Source organism: Mandrillus leucophaeus, unplaced genomic scaffold (assembly GCF_000951045.1).
Source record: "Mandrillus leucophaeus isolate KB7577 unplaced genomic scaffold, Mleu.le_1.0 Scaffold305, whole genome shotgun sequence".
Lineage (NCBI taxonomy): Eukaryota > Metazoa > Chordata > Mammalia > Primates > Cercopithecidae > Mandrillus > Mandrillus leucophaeus.
Genome location: NW_012103199.1, coordinates 705,447 through 721,313, shown reverse-complemented (window position 1 = coordinate 721,313; position 15,867 = coordinate 705,447). Strand labels below are relative to the sequence as shown.

Here is a 15,867-nt window from a genome sequence, read left to right as displayed (position 1 = left end):
AGGGGCCTGGGGGAACTTGGTGGATCCAACCACAGGAGACCATGAGACCCAGGCGGCCTCCCCGAGACCTGCCCCTTAGAGCTGTTTTTCCTTCTCACCTGCCCCCGGCTCCCTGCAGGCCTGGCCTCCTATCCCCCTCAGGCCATCAGCCAAGGGACCCCCAGCCCAGGCACCCCCACCCATGCTCTAAACTGTGGGCTTGAAACCCGCCCTCCCAGCAGGGAGCCTGACTGCATCCCAGGCCACTTCTGCTTGGAGCTCCGTGGAAGGCCCCCAGGCACTGAGCCCCGCTCCCGCTAGCCCCCATCAGGAGTATAGCAGCGTCATGGTGCTCAGCCTGCTTCTCCCTGCCTGGGCAGGACCGTGGAGCTGTGTCCTCCTGTCCCCAGGTGGAAGCCGGCAGGTGGGGCCCTAGCAGGGAACATGCGTGGTGTGTGGGTGGATGAGGACCCAGTGGGGTCAGGTCTGGGACAGCAGGACAGGGTCTCCAGGTGTGGGCCTGGCTAGGGATGGGCGGGAGAATGACTGGTGGTGCCCTGAGGCCACTGGGGAGCCAACATGCAGTCCCCGAGGGGTCTCCAGGGAGCAACCGCTGGGCTGGGCAGCTGGGAGCAGGAGCTGAGAGAGCTGAGTCCTGGCCTCCCCCTGGGGACTCCTGGGCCGTGAGGCAGGGGTGGGCAGAGCCTCGACCCTTGATGGGGGCCCTCCCTGGCTGTGGTCGACCTCAGGAGCCAAGGAAGCTAGGGGGCTGGCGTGGGCCGCTACCTCTGTTCCCCACGGGTCCTCAGGAAGGAGGGTGCACAGACTGAGGCGGCCCCACTGGCCCTGGAGCTGTGTTCGGAAGCCCCCAGCCTGGCTCCTGGCTCTGGTTGCCGTGGGTGGGAGGTGGAAGTACTAGGAGGAGTGTCCAGTATTTTCACAAGTGCTACCGCCAGAGGCCAAGTTGGGGGCAGAGCGGGCAGCCAGGCAGCACCCTGGCCCCAGGCGGTCTCCCCAAGGCTCGCTGAAGAGCCGGCAGCTCCCCTTGCAAGCCCCGACCGGGGGCTCTGTCATCAGGGAGGCCCTGGCTGCCTCTGGGCCTGGAGGCAGGACAGAAAGGGGCTGATGGGTGTGGTGTTTGCTGAGCTGTGGTCTCGCTGAGCCAGCCCACAGGCCCAGTGACTCCTGGCTTACTCGGCCCAGGCCTGAGGCTCCCCGGGAAGGCCAGGCCAGGCTGTGCAGGAACCTGCCTATGGGGCTGGGCACCTGGCCCTCCAGGAAGGCCTGCCTGGGAGGGGCTGCCCTGCACAGCTGGTCTCGACACCCCCCTAGGCACCAGAAGTGAAAAGGGAGAGGCTTTGGGAGGGGGACACAGGTCAGGTGGGTCCCATCTGGTTCATGGCTGTGGCCTAGCTATGCTGTCCACTGGTAACACCAAAGGGGCCTGGGCATGGTCTGGAGGGTGTCCTGGCTGAGCCGCTGCTGAAGGGGTGAGGCGGGCATCCCCTCTCCACCCCCACCCCATCTCTCTACCTCTTTGTGTCTTCGCCTGTGTCTGTCTCTGACTCTCTGTGTCTCTGCCTCTTTCTGTGTGTTTCTGTCTCTCTCTGGCTCACAGACTCCGTCTTCCATGGCAGCAACTGGCTTGATGGCTTTCAGTGTCATCTTCGCTCGGTAACCGGTGGGTGGGAGGAAAGGAGGAACGGCCACTGCTCCCTTGTCTGGAGGTTGAAGGAACAGGAAGGGCATGGGGAGGCGGGCGGGGCTTGGACCTGGAGCTCTCCCCAAGACTCCTCCTGGGGCAGGAGAGGGGGCTGGCTGGGGTTGGGGGGGGCTCCACCTCCGAGACACTGTGCTTATGAGCTTGCCAGAGAGCTGCCACCTGGCCTCGGGTTCCCAGGGGTGGCACCAGTAAGCCGTGGTCTGCAGGCCAGAGGAAGACACAGCCCCTACCATGCCCACCAGGTCAGGAGGAGCCCAACAGAGCCCCTGCCCAGCCTAGGAGGAGGCCTTAGCCCAGCTCATATCTGGCTGTGTTGACAGACAGTCACATGGCATGGCCACCCTGGCCCCAAAGCCGGTGTGTTGCCACCTCCACACCACGAGCTGCCTGCTCTCCCCCCGACACGCAGAGGAGAGCCTGCTCAAGAGGACTGGGAAGCCTGGGAGACCGTGGCCGCCGCCGAATGCTGTCAAGGCCTTTGGGAGCACGTCTGTCCCCAGCCCGCGCCCTCCACTCAGAGACGCTGCTCGGCCTGCAGTAAGTCTGTCCACTCACGCCGTCGCTGAGGCCCCAGTGCCGGGTGTGAGGCCGGTGCCCAGGAATCAGTGCCCAGTCTCAGACGCAGACTCAGTGAGCAGGGGCAGGCGAGCCGAGGTCAGCCCGTGAGCTTCTGTCCTTCCACGTGATCCCGCCCTGGGCTCGGCACTCAAGGACTGGTTCCGGCCCGCGGGGGGCAGGCAATGGGGGAGAACTTTCACGGGGGCGGGGCACACCCCAGAGCAGGGGAGTGTGCTGGTGGGAGACGCATGTCGGGGGCTCTGGGTCCTCCTTCCAGGGTCTTCCCACCCCAAGACAGCAAAGGGTCCTGGGACTCTGCCCAAGAGGTCAGCTGGACCAGACAGATGGGCCAGCCTCTGTGGCCTCCCCAGGGCATGGGGACTGGCAGACTCAGAAGCCAGGGTGAAGGGACGTGGGAGGCCTTGTGTTCTGTGGCCCGTCCCGAGGACTCTGTCCCTACCGTGGGCTGTCCAAGCAGAGTTCGAGGGGACGGTCACTGTCCCTGGGTGAGGCCTGGCCTGTGGCCACCTCGCCACTCCTGGTCTCTGGACGCTGCTCCCCGCAGTCCCTCCCTCTCCCACCCGGCTCCTCACCACACATCCAGAGCAGTGTCTGTGGCCACAAGGCTGTCTCCGCAGGCCTCTCCCCAGCTGTTTTTGCTTTTTGTTTTTAAAAATTCAAATTTTGTGTGTATTTTAACTTCGGGATGTGGTGTGAGGAGTAGGGTGAGTGGGGCTGGGGCGGGAGTCCAGGCAAGGCCCAGGCGCTGCATCTCTCCAAGGCTGACTGCCTGTTGGCTCTGAGGCATGCTGGCCAGAGAGGTGCCAGCAACCCTAGGGAGCCACGGCTCTCTGCTCCCTCCCAGGGTCCCCAGGGCCTGTCCTGGTGGGTTGGGCATGGGCAGAGGAGCACGGCCAGGTAGCCACCTGGCCACCTTCTTGGGCCCTCAGTGGCCCCAGCAGCAAGCCCAGGGGACACCGACGCCTGCCCTGGTTTTGCTGTGATAACCAAGGAAGCGGATGGCTCTGGGCTTCTGTGTTTACAGAGAGCTTGCCGAAAAGTCAGCCTTGATGGACGGCAAGATGCACCTGTCAGCCACAAAGGAGCCCCCCGAGGTGCAGACCCCCATGCCCGCCGCACCCGTGGGGAGAAAACAGTCCTGGATTTCCTGTCCTTGGACCTGGAGCTCTCCCCAAGACTCCTCCTGGGGCAGGAGAGGGGGCTGGCTGGGGTTGGGGGGGGCTCCACCTCCGAGACACTGTGCTTATGAGCTTGCCAGAGAGCTGCCACCTGGCCTCGGGTTCCCAGGGGTGGCACCAGTAAGCTGTGGTCTGCAGGCCAGAGGAAGACACAGCCCCTACCATGCCCACCAGGTCAGGAGGAGCCCAACAGAGCCCCTGCCCAGCCTAGGAGGAGGCCTTAGCCCAGCTCATATCTGGCTGTGTTGACAGACAGTCACATGGCATGGCCACCCTGGCCCCAAAGCCGGTGTGTTGCCACCTCCACACCACGAGCTGCCTGCTCTCCCCCCGACACGCAGAGGAGAGCCTGCTCAAGAGGACTGGGAAGCCTGGGAGACCGTGGCCGCCGCCGAATGCTGTCAAGGCCTTTGGGAGCACGTCTGTCCCCAGCCCGCGCCCTCCACTCAGAGACGCTGCTCGGCCTGCAGTAAGTCTGTCCACTCACGCCGTCGCTGAGGCCCCAGTGCCGGGTGTGAGGCCGGTGCCCAGGAATCAGTGCCCAGTCTCAGACGCAGACTCAGTGAGCAGGGGCAGGCGAGCCGAGGTCAGCCCGTGAGCTTCTGTCCTTCCACGTGATCCCGCCCTGGGCTCGGCACTCAAGGACTGGTTCCGGCCCGCGGGGGGCAGGCAATGGGGGAGAACTTTCACGGGGGCGGGGCACACCCCAGAGCAGGGGAGTGTGCTGGTGGGAGACGCATGTCGGGGGCTCTGGGTCCTCCTTCCAGGGTCTTCCCACCCCAAGACAGCAAAGGGTCCTGGGACTCTGCCCAAGAGGTCAGCTGGACCAGACAGATGGGCCAGCCTCTGTGGCCTCCCCAGGGCATGGGGACTGGCAGACTCAGAAGCCAGGGTGAAGGGACGTGGGAGGCCTTGTGTTCTGTGGCCCGTCCCGAGGACTCTGTCCCTACCGTGGGCTGTCCAAGCAGAGTTCGAGGGGACGGTCACTGTCCCTGGGTGAGGCCTGGCCTGTGGCCACCTCGCCACTCCTGGTCTCTGGACGCTGCTCCCCGCAGTCCCTCCCTCTCCCACCCGGCTCCTCACCACACATCCAGAGCAGTGTCTGTGGCCACAAGGCTGTCTCCGCAGGCCTCTCCCCAGCTGTTTTTGCTTTTTGTTTTTAAAAATTCAAATTTTGTGTGTATTTTAACTTCGGGATGTGGTGTGAGGAGTAGGGTGAGTGGGGCTGGGGCGGGAGTCCAGGCAAGGCCCAGGCGCTGCATCTCTCCAAGGCTGACTGCCTGTTGGCTCTGAGGCATGCTGGCCAGAGAGGTGCCAGCAACCCTAGGGAGCCACGGCTCTCTGCTCCCTCCCAGGGTCCCCAGGGCCTGTCCTGGTGGGTTGGGCATGGGCAGAGGAGCACGGCCAGGTAGCCACCTGGCCACCTTCTTGGGCCCTCAGTGGCCCCAGCAGCAAGCCCAGGGGACACCGACGCCTGCCCTGGTTTTGCTGTGATAACCAAGGAAGCGGATGGCTCTGGGCTTCTGTGTTTACAGAGAGCTTGCCGAAAAGTCAGCCTTGATGGACGGCAAGATGCACCTGTCAGCCACAAAGGAGCCCCCCGAGGTGCAGACCCCCATGCCCGCCGCACCCGTGGGGAGAAAACAGTCCTGGATTTCCTGTCGTGGGTTTTGTGACTCTGAAAGCCAAGGCTGCTGATTGGGAATTAAATCCCAGAGGACACCGCTCCGCACACTGGAAACCCAGCAGCTGCTGCTGTTCCCAGCAATTTTTTTCTAAATTGAAACATCATTTTCTATTTTTCTTCTGACACAAATGTGGTTTCATCCTGAAGTGAAAAAAAGCTACAAAGCAATTTGCCAAATGTAAGGGGCAGACCCAGGTGAGCGTCGCTCACTTGCAGTTGATCAAGGCCAGCGTGGCGCGGTGGCATCTGCCCTTTGCGGGGGCTCTGTGGGCCCGGCCTGGCCGATGTCTGCCTGTCCTCCTGGGAGGCAGGTGACCCAGGTCGGGGCAGGTCAGGCATGCCAGGAGCCTCCCCTCCGACAGGCGTAGCCAACCCCAAGGGCAAGGGACAGTGTCAGAACCGCAAGGCACTCACAAGGCCCCCGGGGACCAGAGGCTGGAGCCATAGCTGTGACGAAGCCGCCCTGGGCTCTGGGAGCCTCGAGGATGGCCACAGCTGGGAGATGCAGCCTTGCCCCTGGGTCTGGGCTTCTAGAAGGTACAGGAGGGTGGCTGCCTGCCTTGCTGTCTGGAATGGAAGCCTGCGTGTCTGGGGAAACTTCAGGGATGCCACAGCCCCCCACATGTGCTCGACCGCCAAGTGGCAGAGCTCAGAACCAGGGGGCCTTGGGGCCACTCTGCACTGGTAGAGGAAGGGTCCTCTCACTGCAGCTCCAGTGGCCTCCAGCTTGTCACCTGCAAGGATGGGGGGCCCAGCATCCCATGGTCTGGTCTGGTTCCTCCCCACAATGCCCCCCGAGCTCGCCCCTTTGCCCCCAGGCAGCCGGCCTTCTTCGGTGCATCCACCACGCTACGCCCGACCTGGCCCCAACCAGGCTCTCTCTGAGAGCTTCCCAGGGTCCCCCCACTGTGCAGCACCCCAGCTTCTGGGTGGGTCTTCACCCCCGTGTGCCCAGGGGCTGCCCTGGGTTCCTGCACTGCTGTGAACACAGCTCCTCTGTCCACAGTCTCCCTCCGCCGAGCAGAAGCAGCTGCCTGTGCGGGTCTGGAGAGAGGCCCCGGCCGCAGCTGGCCCGGGACATGGGTGTGTTCCCAGGGAGGTGTGCCTGGACGGTGGGAGGGTGGGTCTGGCCGCAGCGCAAGGAGGTCGGTGCCAGTCGTGGGAGGGCCAGGGACAGCAGCATGAGGGAAACATCGGGGGCACAGGCCTGGTGTGGGGCTGGGCTGGGTCCTGGATGCCCCCTCCCCAGGGCTCCAAACGGTGGTCTTCTGAGAGGGTGGGCTGCAAGAACGGGTGGGTCTGAGGGACTGCCGAGAGAGCAAGGGCCTGAGGAGGCTGGCTCCCTGCCCAGCGCTGAGAGGGCAGAGGGTGAGACCAGCCAGGCTGCGCAGGCCCCAGGTGGGCAGGGTGAAGCCAGGGGCCAGAGCAGGTGCGGCAGGGCCAGGAGGCAGGGTCTGTGCAGTCGCCACCTTCTGTGCTGACTGAGTGGCTGGCTGCCCATGGGCCACCTCAGTGCCCCCTCCCCAGCGACCTTCTGGCCCCTCTCAGTGGCTGAGGGGCCCTCCAGAGGCAGCCGTGGAATGTTCCTGACCGTCCTCCCTGTTCAGTGCGGGGCGGGGACGTCAGGCAGGCAGGATACCGGCCAGGAGAGCTGATCGCATGCCTCCTGCCTCTCGCCATGGGAGTCCGTCCTGCGGGCAGGATTGCCTGGAGTGGGTAGTGCCAGGCGGAGGCCAGGGGGTTGCCTGGCTGGGCTTCACTGCAGAGCTCTGTGGCAGGGAGACAGGGACCCTCCTTCCCAGCCCCAGCCTGGCAGGGAATTCCGGCACCGACCGTGGCTGGGCCTGGGAACAGTGTGGGTGGGACAGACATGCTGGCCTCGAAGGGTGCCTGGGCGACTGCCACAGCCTGGCCTTGAGACGAGTCACCCCATGTGTCCCGCCTGAGCCCCCAGGCTTCCCAGGGCTCTGCGCAGAGCGGAGGCCACAGCAGTGAGTGAGGATGCGGGCTCCAGTCCTGCGGCCTCGCCTGTGAGCGTGCGGGTGCATGGGGAGGGCCTCGCTGCGGGCGTCGGGCCCAAGGAGCGGTGCCCTCCACAGCTGCCACTGAGCATTTTATTCAAACAGCCGCAGGGCTCTGGGGAATCGGGGACAGGGTTCCGCAAGCAGAGGCAGAGTTTCTTGCCGTTCACACCGAGGTGGCCTCCTGTGGACACGGGGCCTCCCGAGGCGCTGGAGGCTCTGGGGCGCAGCCATGGGCCTGCCAGCCGCTTGAGGCTTCAGGGCCTTCTTCCAGAACGTGGGGTGGCCGGTCAGCCCTCTTCACCACGACCCGCAGGTGTTTGAAGGCGGGGGGCAGTGTGCGTCCCAGGAATGGTGGAGTGGTCACGTCACGGATCATGAGCACGTACTCCCCTGCAAGGGGCGGGCTGGGCTGGTCCTCAGCAGGCTCCTGTCCCCTCCCCTCCCTGGCCTCAGCCCACTGCCCACTCTCGTGTGCCCACTGGCCCGTGTCCCCGACCCTGGTCATCTCTGCCCGGGTTCTGGGATTCTTGGCACTGTAACCACAGCACCGGCCACCGGACCAGTCCTGGGGTGCTGGACACACAGTCAGCGTAGGTGGATGAACTAATTTTGGGTGAAGGAAACCACCTCTGGCCTCAGGCCACCGCCCAGCTACGGCCTCCGACTCAGAGGCTGGCAAGGACAGACACGACCCTCGCATGGCGGCCGCTCTTCAGTCCCTGCAGCTGACCTGGCTGTGGGTCCCTGGAGGATTCTTTTGCAAATACTTTCCTACTTTTTAGGAGAAAAATAATTCGTTTCCTCTATAAACTGTTTTTAAAAATAACGAGCGCTCTGAAGGCAGGTGTGTGTGACTTGCTTTCGGAGCCCCCGCCCCAGCCCCTTCCCCACACCCGCGCTGGGGCTCTCTGGGTGGGGCTGGAGGGCGGCCCTGCTGGGGGGACTCGGCAGAGAAGGAAAAGTACTTTTCCTTTCAGTCTGTAAACTGTCTGGAGAGCTTCAAAGTTGGAGAAACCATAAAAAAGAAAATAAGAAATAACAAAAAGTGAGGTTGCCATAGAAACCGTCCTCTCCCCTCCCCTGAGCCTGCCGGGGCTGGCACCGGAGAGTGGAAAAGGCGCCTCGGCTGGCCCGGGCTCACACCAGGAATGCGGCCGCAGCTGAAATGGGGGCAGGAGTCGGCTCACACCGCAAGGCAGAGCAACATTCCAGACGCCAGCCTGGAAAACAGCGCTCGCTTCGCGGAGCGGCGGCCTCCTCCGGCCAGGCCAAGGGCTCGGCCGCCTGTGCGTTCCCAGGGCTGGACAAGAGCGAGCCTCGGGGGCCGGGAGGAATGTACTTGGCCCTGAGTCAGTTCCTCTAGAAAAAAACACGGTTCTAGGGGGCCTCGCAGGGGGACACACGTTCTGCAGCCTGGCGGGTGTGGGCCACAGCGCTGGGCACCAAGGCCAGCCTCCCTGGCGGGCGGAGGAAGGGCCCCACATGGCAACGCCACAGTGTTTCCAAGCAGCCGGGTTTCTAGGTGTTCCCAGGAATCCAGCTGTACCAGCGGCGGCCAAGGCGCTGGCCGGGGGGCCGAGAGCTCAGTGGGCAGTGGCTGAGGAGCCGGCCACAGGCCCCATCTGACCCCACTCCTGAGGCCGGCGTCCCGGCAGATGGGAAGGGCGGGAAGGGCTCTGGCTGGTGGCCACTATACGGCAGGCCGGGCCTCGACGGCCACGTGATCTAGCCCTGGGCCAGCTCTCACCAGGGGCCTCAGCCATACATATATGGCTTAGCCCCAAATGGCCCCCACATCATCAGATCTCCCTTCGCTCCTCACCCCGAGCTGTCTCCACTGAGCACATAAACCCTGGCCGGGTGGCTGTGCAGACATGCCAGGACCAGCCGACATCGATGCGGTGATGTCCCCGCCCCTACCCTCGCCCACCTACTCCTCCTGGGATGGCCGGGATGGGGTGGCCTGGTCGACGGTGTGAGGGCTGCTGTGGGACCCCAGGGGACATCGCCCAGGACTCCGGTCCCACCCCTCACCCAGGCCTCGCTGGCTATAGCCCTGGCCGCACTGGTGCCGTCCCCACGACCAGGGTGGCTCCGCTTGCTCCCCCTGTGCCAGAGGCAGCTCCGTGGTGGCATCCAGACCCCAGTGAGCAGTGGGCCCAGACCTTCCAGCCTTTGGCTCTCCAGCCAGAACCCCAGAGACACCAGAGGAAGGGTCATTCACGTTGGCCCAGCGGACAGAGAAGCTCCACTCTCCATCAGGCACCCAGTCAGCCACGGTGCCCGGGCCCTGCTAGGGCTCCAAGCTGTTGTGTAGCTGAGGTGCCTGGCGTTTGGCCCCTCTGGCTTGGAGGGGGATGCCAGGCCTAGGCTGTGGGGCTGAGCCCCAGGACTGGGGCGACTGGAGGAGGCCCCACGGCTGAGGGTCTGCACCTGAGCCTCCTCCAGGCCCTCGCTGCACCCCTCCTCACTGTCCCCACAGCAGCCCCCACGCCAGGAGGAACCTCCCGCCCAGCCCAGCCCACCAGGCCCCGGCAGCCAGCCTTGCGGGGAGCAGCTCCTCATGGTTCAGCCACCGTGGGCCTCGACAGCTGCCCCTCAGCTCCCCTTGGCAACCCTTGGACCTCAAGGCTTCTGTGCCTCCGCGCTCCCTGTCCCCATGGCTTCCTCCTTTCTAGGACATTCCCCACATCAAGGGCTGTGTCGGCCTAGCTTCAAATCTTTCTGGACCGTCCCCAGCCCCCAAACCACCAGCCCCCTTCCCATTCAGGCCCTTGGGAGGGCTCGGCTGCTCCCAAATCCCCCACCCACTGCCACTTGCCTCTGGGGACCCCGGGCCAAGTTCCCCCAACCCCACCCCCAGCCCTGGGCTGTGGCCTCTCCAGACAGTGGCACAACCGGCGATGGACTTGGGCCCCGTCCACCTACCTGGGTATGCTGCCGCAGGCTGCTCCTCCGTGGCGCTCCCCTCAGGCCTGTGGAGATGACACAGTGAGGCCCCTGAATGCCCTGTCTGAACCCCCAGGACATGGCATCCCTGACCCGAACCGGGGCTAGTGGCTCCAGGGTGGATTCGGGGCCCCAGGACAGCAGAGGCCAGCAAACTCCACCTCGGGGCCACGGGCAGGATAAGGAGAGTCCTCTGGCAGCCTGCACCCAGCTCTCTGCCCCTCAGGCCCGTGGGCTGCCCTGTGCAAATCCTCGTTGTCGAAATTATTGATGTGCTTATGGCCTTGGAGCAGGAGTGGGACTGACAACCCCATTCCCACAGGCTTCTGACAAGGCGGAGGCCCCCCCGGTGCAGCCGAGAAGACCATGAAGGGTGAGAAAAACCCGAAGCCCCTGAGAGGCAGCGACGCCGGAGCCTGCAGGGAGCAACTGAGGAGCAGCGGGAGTCTCAGCAAGAGGGATCAGGAGGCCCGGCGGGGGCACGGTGTCCCCTCGGAGGGACAGAGGTCCAGGGTCACCTGGGAGTGCCACGGCTGGGAAAGGAGAGGTAACAGTGAGGATGGGAGGGACCCGGGGTCCTGCCGAGGCCTCCCCGTGGAGACACTTGCAGCCCTGGCTCCCTGGGGGGTGCAGCTCCTGCCCTGAGGCAGTCTTTGGGGGACCCACCACCCACGTTGGTTTCTGATCTGCAACAAGTGAGGGGCCTGTTCCTCCTGCCGGACAGGGTCTCGGGGGACCCTTGGGCCAGGGCGGGGCCATGGCCAGGCAGGATCTGGGTTGGGGAGCAGGTGGGCCCTGAGGACGTGGTCGTGGCACCTGAGCCTCCTCCAGGCCCTCGCTGCACCCCTCCTCACCGTCCCCACAGCAGCTCCCATGCCAGGAGGAACCTCTCGCCCAGCCCAGGCCCACCAGGCCCTGGCAGCCGGCCTTGCTGGGGAGCAGCTCCTCATGGTTCAGCCACTGGGGAGGAGGCAGTCCCTGCACATGGGGAAGCTGGGTCACCCAGCAGGTGCCTCGGATGCTCCTGCTGCAGGGACAAGGGGCTGGCTCCATGTGGACACTCACCCTCCTCCTCGGACAGAGATGCACTTCAGAAGTGCATCTTACTTTCCCTCCCTCCCTTCCTCCCTTCCTCCCTCCCTCTCTCCCTCCTTTCCTTCCTTCCCTTCCTCCCTCCCTCTCTCCCTCCTTTCCTTCCTTCCCTTCCTCCCTCCCTCCTTCCTTCCCTTTTTCTTTTTTTCTTTCTCCTTGTTCTCTCTTCCTCTCTCTCTCTGTCTGTCTCTCCTTTCTTTCTCTAGATAGAGTCTTGCTCTGTGACCCAGGCTAGAGTGAGTGGCACAATCACGGCTCACTGCAGCCTCCAACTCCTGGGCTCGAGCAAGGAACCCCCTTGCCTTAGCCTTCCAAGGAGCTTGGAGCACAGGAGTGTGGAGTGTGCCACCATGCCCACGGGACCACAGGAGCGTGCCACCACATGCCCATGGGACCACAGGAGCATGCCACCATGCCCACGGGACCACAGGAGCGTGCCACCATGCCCACGGGACCACAGGAGTGTGCCACCATGCCCAGCTAATTGAAAAAGTTTTTAGAGACGAGGTCTCACTATGTTGCCCAGGCTGGTCTCAAAGTCCTGGGCTGAAGAGAATCCTTCCACCTCCACCTCCTGAAGTGCTGGGATCACTGCACCTGGCCTTTGTTGAAATTTTTTTTTTTTTTTAAGCAATAGAGACAGGGTCTCACTCTGTTGCCCAGGCTGGAGTGCTGTGGCCTGATCATGGCTCACTGCAGCCTCAACCTCCCAAGTAGCTAAGACTATAGACACGTGCCATCATGCCCAGCTAATTTTTAATTTTTTTTGGTGGGGATGGGGTCTCACTATGTTGCCCAGGCTGGTCTTAAACTCCTGGGTTCAAATGATCCTCCCACCTTGGCCTCCTAAAGTGTTGGGGTTACTGGCACGAGCCACTGCACCCAGCTGAGACGTTCTTTCTGTGTGAAGCCCCAGGTGTGCTGGGCTGTGTCCGGAATAACCCATCCAATGGACCTGGGGAAGCCTGCTGGCACCATCCCACAGCCTCCTCCCGCTGCCCTGTCCTCTGTGGCTGGCCAGTTCCTGTCATTCGTGGCTCAAGGGGGTCAAGAGCCCACCCAGAGCTGGGAGAAAGCCAAGGGCTCTTGACTGGCCAGGTTCTACCCATCGATAAACCTGAATCCTACAGGCAGCAACTGGGTGAAAAAGAATGAAAGACAGAAGACTGAAACGACTTCATTTCGAGTGGGGAGAATGGGTCTTGCCAGGCCCCAGGACCCATGTAAGACACAGGAGTGCGGGCAAGGAGGGGAAGCGGGGTACGTAATTCAGCACCGAGAGTAACTAGTCTGCCAGGCTGCCAGCCTTAGAGAAAGAAGCAGGATTACAGGAATCCTGAGTTTTTACAGAACCCCCAGGGCTTTGAGGAAAACACAGGCAGAGCCAGGAAGGAGCTCGGGAGTCTCGGCCTAGGGAGGAGGCAGTGCAGATTCGAAGGCATCAGTGCCCCACAGGCGGCGAGCAGACCCGAGGCCAGCATCCATGCAGTGTCCACGCAGGCATGGGTGCCCCATGGACGGCGAGCAGGCCTGAGGCCAGCGTCCGCAGAGACCACACATGGGGAGGCGGTGCAGGCAGTGGCCTGGGGGGCGTCTGGGCGCCCACTGCGTGCCTGGGACTGCACCTTCACGTGGGTGCCAGCCCCTCACTCCTGTCCCTCAGTCACTGGCCATGACGGCCCTGACACTGGAGGACCCAGTGAGTCCGCACCACTCCGGCGCCGTTTCCTGCCAGTTCTGCCCGAGGCAGCAGCTGCCACCACCGCACAGACACAACCTGCTCCCTCCTGACCTGCGGAGGTCTGGCCCGGCATCGGCCTGGCAGTCTCGGCCTCCCCGTCGGGGTCAGTGTCTGGGGGCCCGGGTGAAGACACAGCAGTCTGGGCCTCACCCAGGGTCTATGTGTGGCTGTTCTGCAGCGCCGAACGTCTGAGGCCTGTGTTGCCCCCGCGGACGCGTGCTCTGGACACACCAGCGCTCACACAGAAACACAGAAACACAGAAACACAGTGGGCGGTGTCCAGGCCGCAGAGGCTCCATTGCCGACCCCAAGCCCAGAGGCTGTGGCCGGTTGCGAGTGGCCTCTGTGGCTTTTAGAAGCACAGACAGGAAATGAGGTGGATGAGGCGGCGCAGGTGGAGGGCCGTGAGGAGGGACAGGCATGGTGGGCAGGCAACCACCTCTGCAAGGCCAACAGGTGCTGCGCCCGGCTCCCTCCTCTTGCCTGTGCCTCTGGCAGTGACCAGAGTGGCCTGTCGGCCGAACTGGCCACCCTGACGGGTAAGGGCTGCTTTTCCCGAGGCCCTGCATTGCATCTCGGCGTCACCGAGTGAGCTCCTGGCCTTGGCAGCCCCCCTCACCGCACCTTCCCAGGCCAGATGCTCCGAGAAGCCAAGAGGTCCCCGGAGGAGCTCCTCACAGGCTTCTGTGCAGACAGCAGCGAGCCCCGAGCAGAGTTCCAGGGAGCGGCGTCAGAGAGGCCTTGGCCGAGTGCAGGCCCAGCAAGGGACCTCTGGCAGCCTGTAGCCCTTGACCCTGTCTACCCGGACCCGCTCCTTCGGGCCTGGGCTCGGCCTTTGCTGTCCTCAGTCTTCCAGTCTATGACGTGGACATGTTCCTCATGCATGGCTTTGGCGTGCCCTGACCTGGGCATGAAGTTAGAGCTGGGCCTGAGGCCAGTCTGCTGCCAGGCCAGGGAGGGCAGTTCATGACCAGGGTGTGAGGCCCAGGGGATCCCTTCCTGCAGCCTGGCCTGGTGTCCCGGCTCCTGGAGAAGGGCGCCCACTGGAGCCGTCAGGAGTCATGCCTGGGAGTCAGAGAGTCCAGGCAGATCCTGGTGACAAGGGGCAGGAGCCTTTGCCCAGCTCTGGGGTTCCACGTGGCCTCTAGAGCCACCAGGATGTGCCGGGAGCTGGTGAGGCAAGAGCCAAGCAAGACACAATCAGGAGGAATCTGTCACCTGGAGGTGGGGGGTGTGACTCTCAGAGAAGGGCCCAGGCTTCCCCACCTGCTGTGCAGGAGCCACACCCTAGGGTTTTCTACAGCCCCGGGAGCCCCTGTGAAAGTCCGAAAATCAGGACCCTTGGCCGCAGATCTGGGGCCAGCTTGGAAGCCGCCGTCGCCTCCTTAGTATCCCCAAGAAATGAGAGCCACGGGCCAGGGCTTTCTGTAACAGCCCCAGGCACAGACACAGACGGGTGCAGATGCCAGCCCCGGCTCCTCTCCCAGAGCACAGTCTGTGTGTCCTGCCCCGTGGAGCCCCTGGAGAACATGCCGGCACCACGGAGGCCTCGTGCCCCTGGCCTGGGCCGAGGAACTGGGGGCCACGTTGCCAGGGGAGCCCTCCCGGGGAGGCCCCTCTGCACCGCAGGCCTCTGCACCCGGGGAGATGACTGCTTTCCCAGGTCGAAGGTCAGAGTTTGGATTCTTGGCCCCAGGCCTTGGGGAGGCAACCGCCACAGACCCCCAGGTGCCCTGTCCCCCGTGGGCGGTCAGCTTCAGGACTTGGAAAGCCTGAGGGGTGTTCTCTGTTTGGGGGAGCCTGTTCACCTGTGGGCACTTGCCGGTGCGGGCGTGCGAAGAGTTAACAGCTGCCCTGCCCCAGCCCCGTCTGCTGTGGGGCTATCATTGCACATCCCCCTGAGCGCTGGGCACATCCGCAGGCCCAGCCGTTCCCGCCTGGCCCTCACACCTGCTTTGGTTTAGTATCCCTGCTTTGACAAGACAGGGCTCGTTTTTCAACCTTTAAAAGTTTCTAGGCCGGGTGCAGTGGCTCTTGCCTGTAATCCCAGCACTTTGGGAGGCCGTGGCGGGCGGATCACGAGGTCAGGAGATCGAGACCATCCTGGCTAACATGGTGAAATACAAAAAAATTAGCCGGGCGCGGTGGCGGGCACCTGTAGTCCCAGCTCTTTGGGAGGCTGAGACAGGAGAATGGCGTGAACCCAGGAGATGGAGCTTGCAGTGAGCCGAGATCGGGCCACTGCACTCCAGCCTGGGTGACAGAGCGAGACTCTGTCTCAGAAAAAAAAAAAGTTTCTAAAGAAGAACCCGGTCAATCCCTTTCTCTCGTGGCTGAACTCCCACTTGGAGGTGCTTCCAGCAGTGCGGCCAGGGCGCCTGGTGCTGCCTACTGAGGACCCTGGTGCCCCCAGCTGCCCGGTGCCCTCCCTGCAGCCCACCCCATTGTCCTGGGAGCTCTCATCCCTGTGGGCCCAGCCCCCAGCCTGCTGGACACCAATCCCCCACCCCGGGGCCAGATCCCATGAGGACCACAGCCAGGTGCAGGCTGAGACCCACTGGCCAGGGCATCCCCTGGGCGCCTTCCCTGGGGATGGAGGGGCTGGGCTGAGTGGGATCTCCTGGCCGCAGGGTCAGCAGGTGGCAAGGCCCAGAGAGGAGGCAGAGCCCTAGGGGAGGGTGAGCGGGTGAGCAGGTGAGCCGAGGAGACCAGAGTTGCCACCGCATCATGCGGGCCCCTTTGGGTCTGTTGAGAGTCTATTCCAGATCGTGTTCTCCAAGGCCCCACTGGGCTGGGCCCCGTGCAGGTGCAGTGTGGAGGAGGCACTGGCAAGAATGCTCAGAGATGGCACCAGCAGTGAGCAGGCCAGACTCAGGCCAAGGGGCAGGCTGGGCTGCTGGGCTGTGTCCGTGTGT

The 15,867-nt window shown here is 63.8% G+C and overlaps 1 protein-coding gene across 1 annotated transcript in view; it reads right to left on the bottom strand.

Annotated features, from left to right (window-relative positions):
• Positions 1–7,243: 7,243 nt before the first annotated feature.
• Positions 7,244–15,867, bottom strand: part of MORN1 (MORN repeat containing 1) — an 81,691-nt gene continuing 73,067 nt past the window's right edge. The window contains exons 12-13 of the mRNA XM_011987247.1: positions 10,099–10,145; positions 7,244–7,560 (exon numbers count right to left, since the gene is read on the bottom strand). Coding sequence (XP_011842637.1) covers positions 7,334–7,560; positions 10,099–10,145 — 274 coding nt within the window. The 3' untranslated portion in view covers positions 7,244–7,333. The remainder of the gene's footprint in view (positions 7,561–10,098; positions 10,146–15,867) is intronic.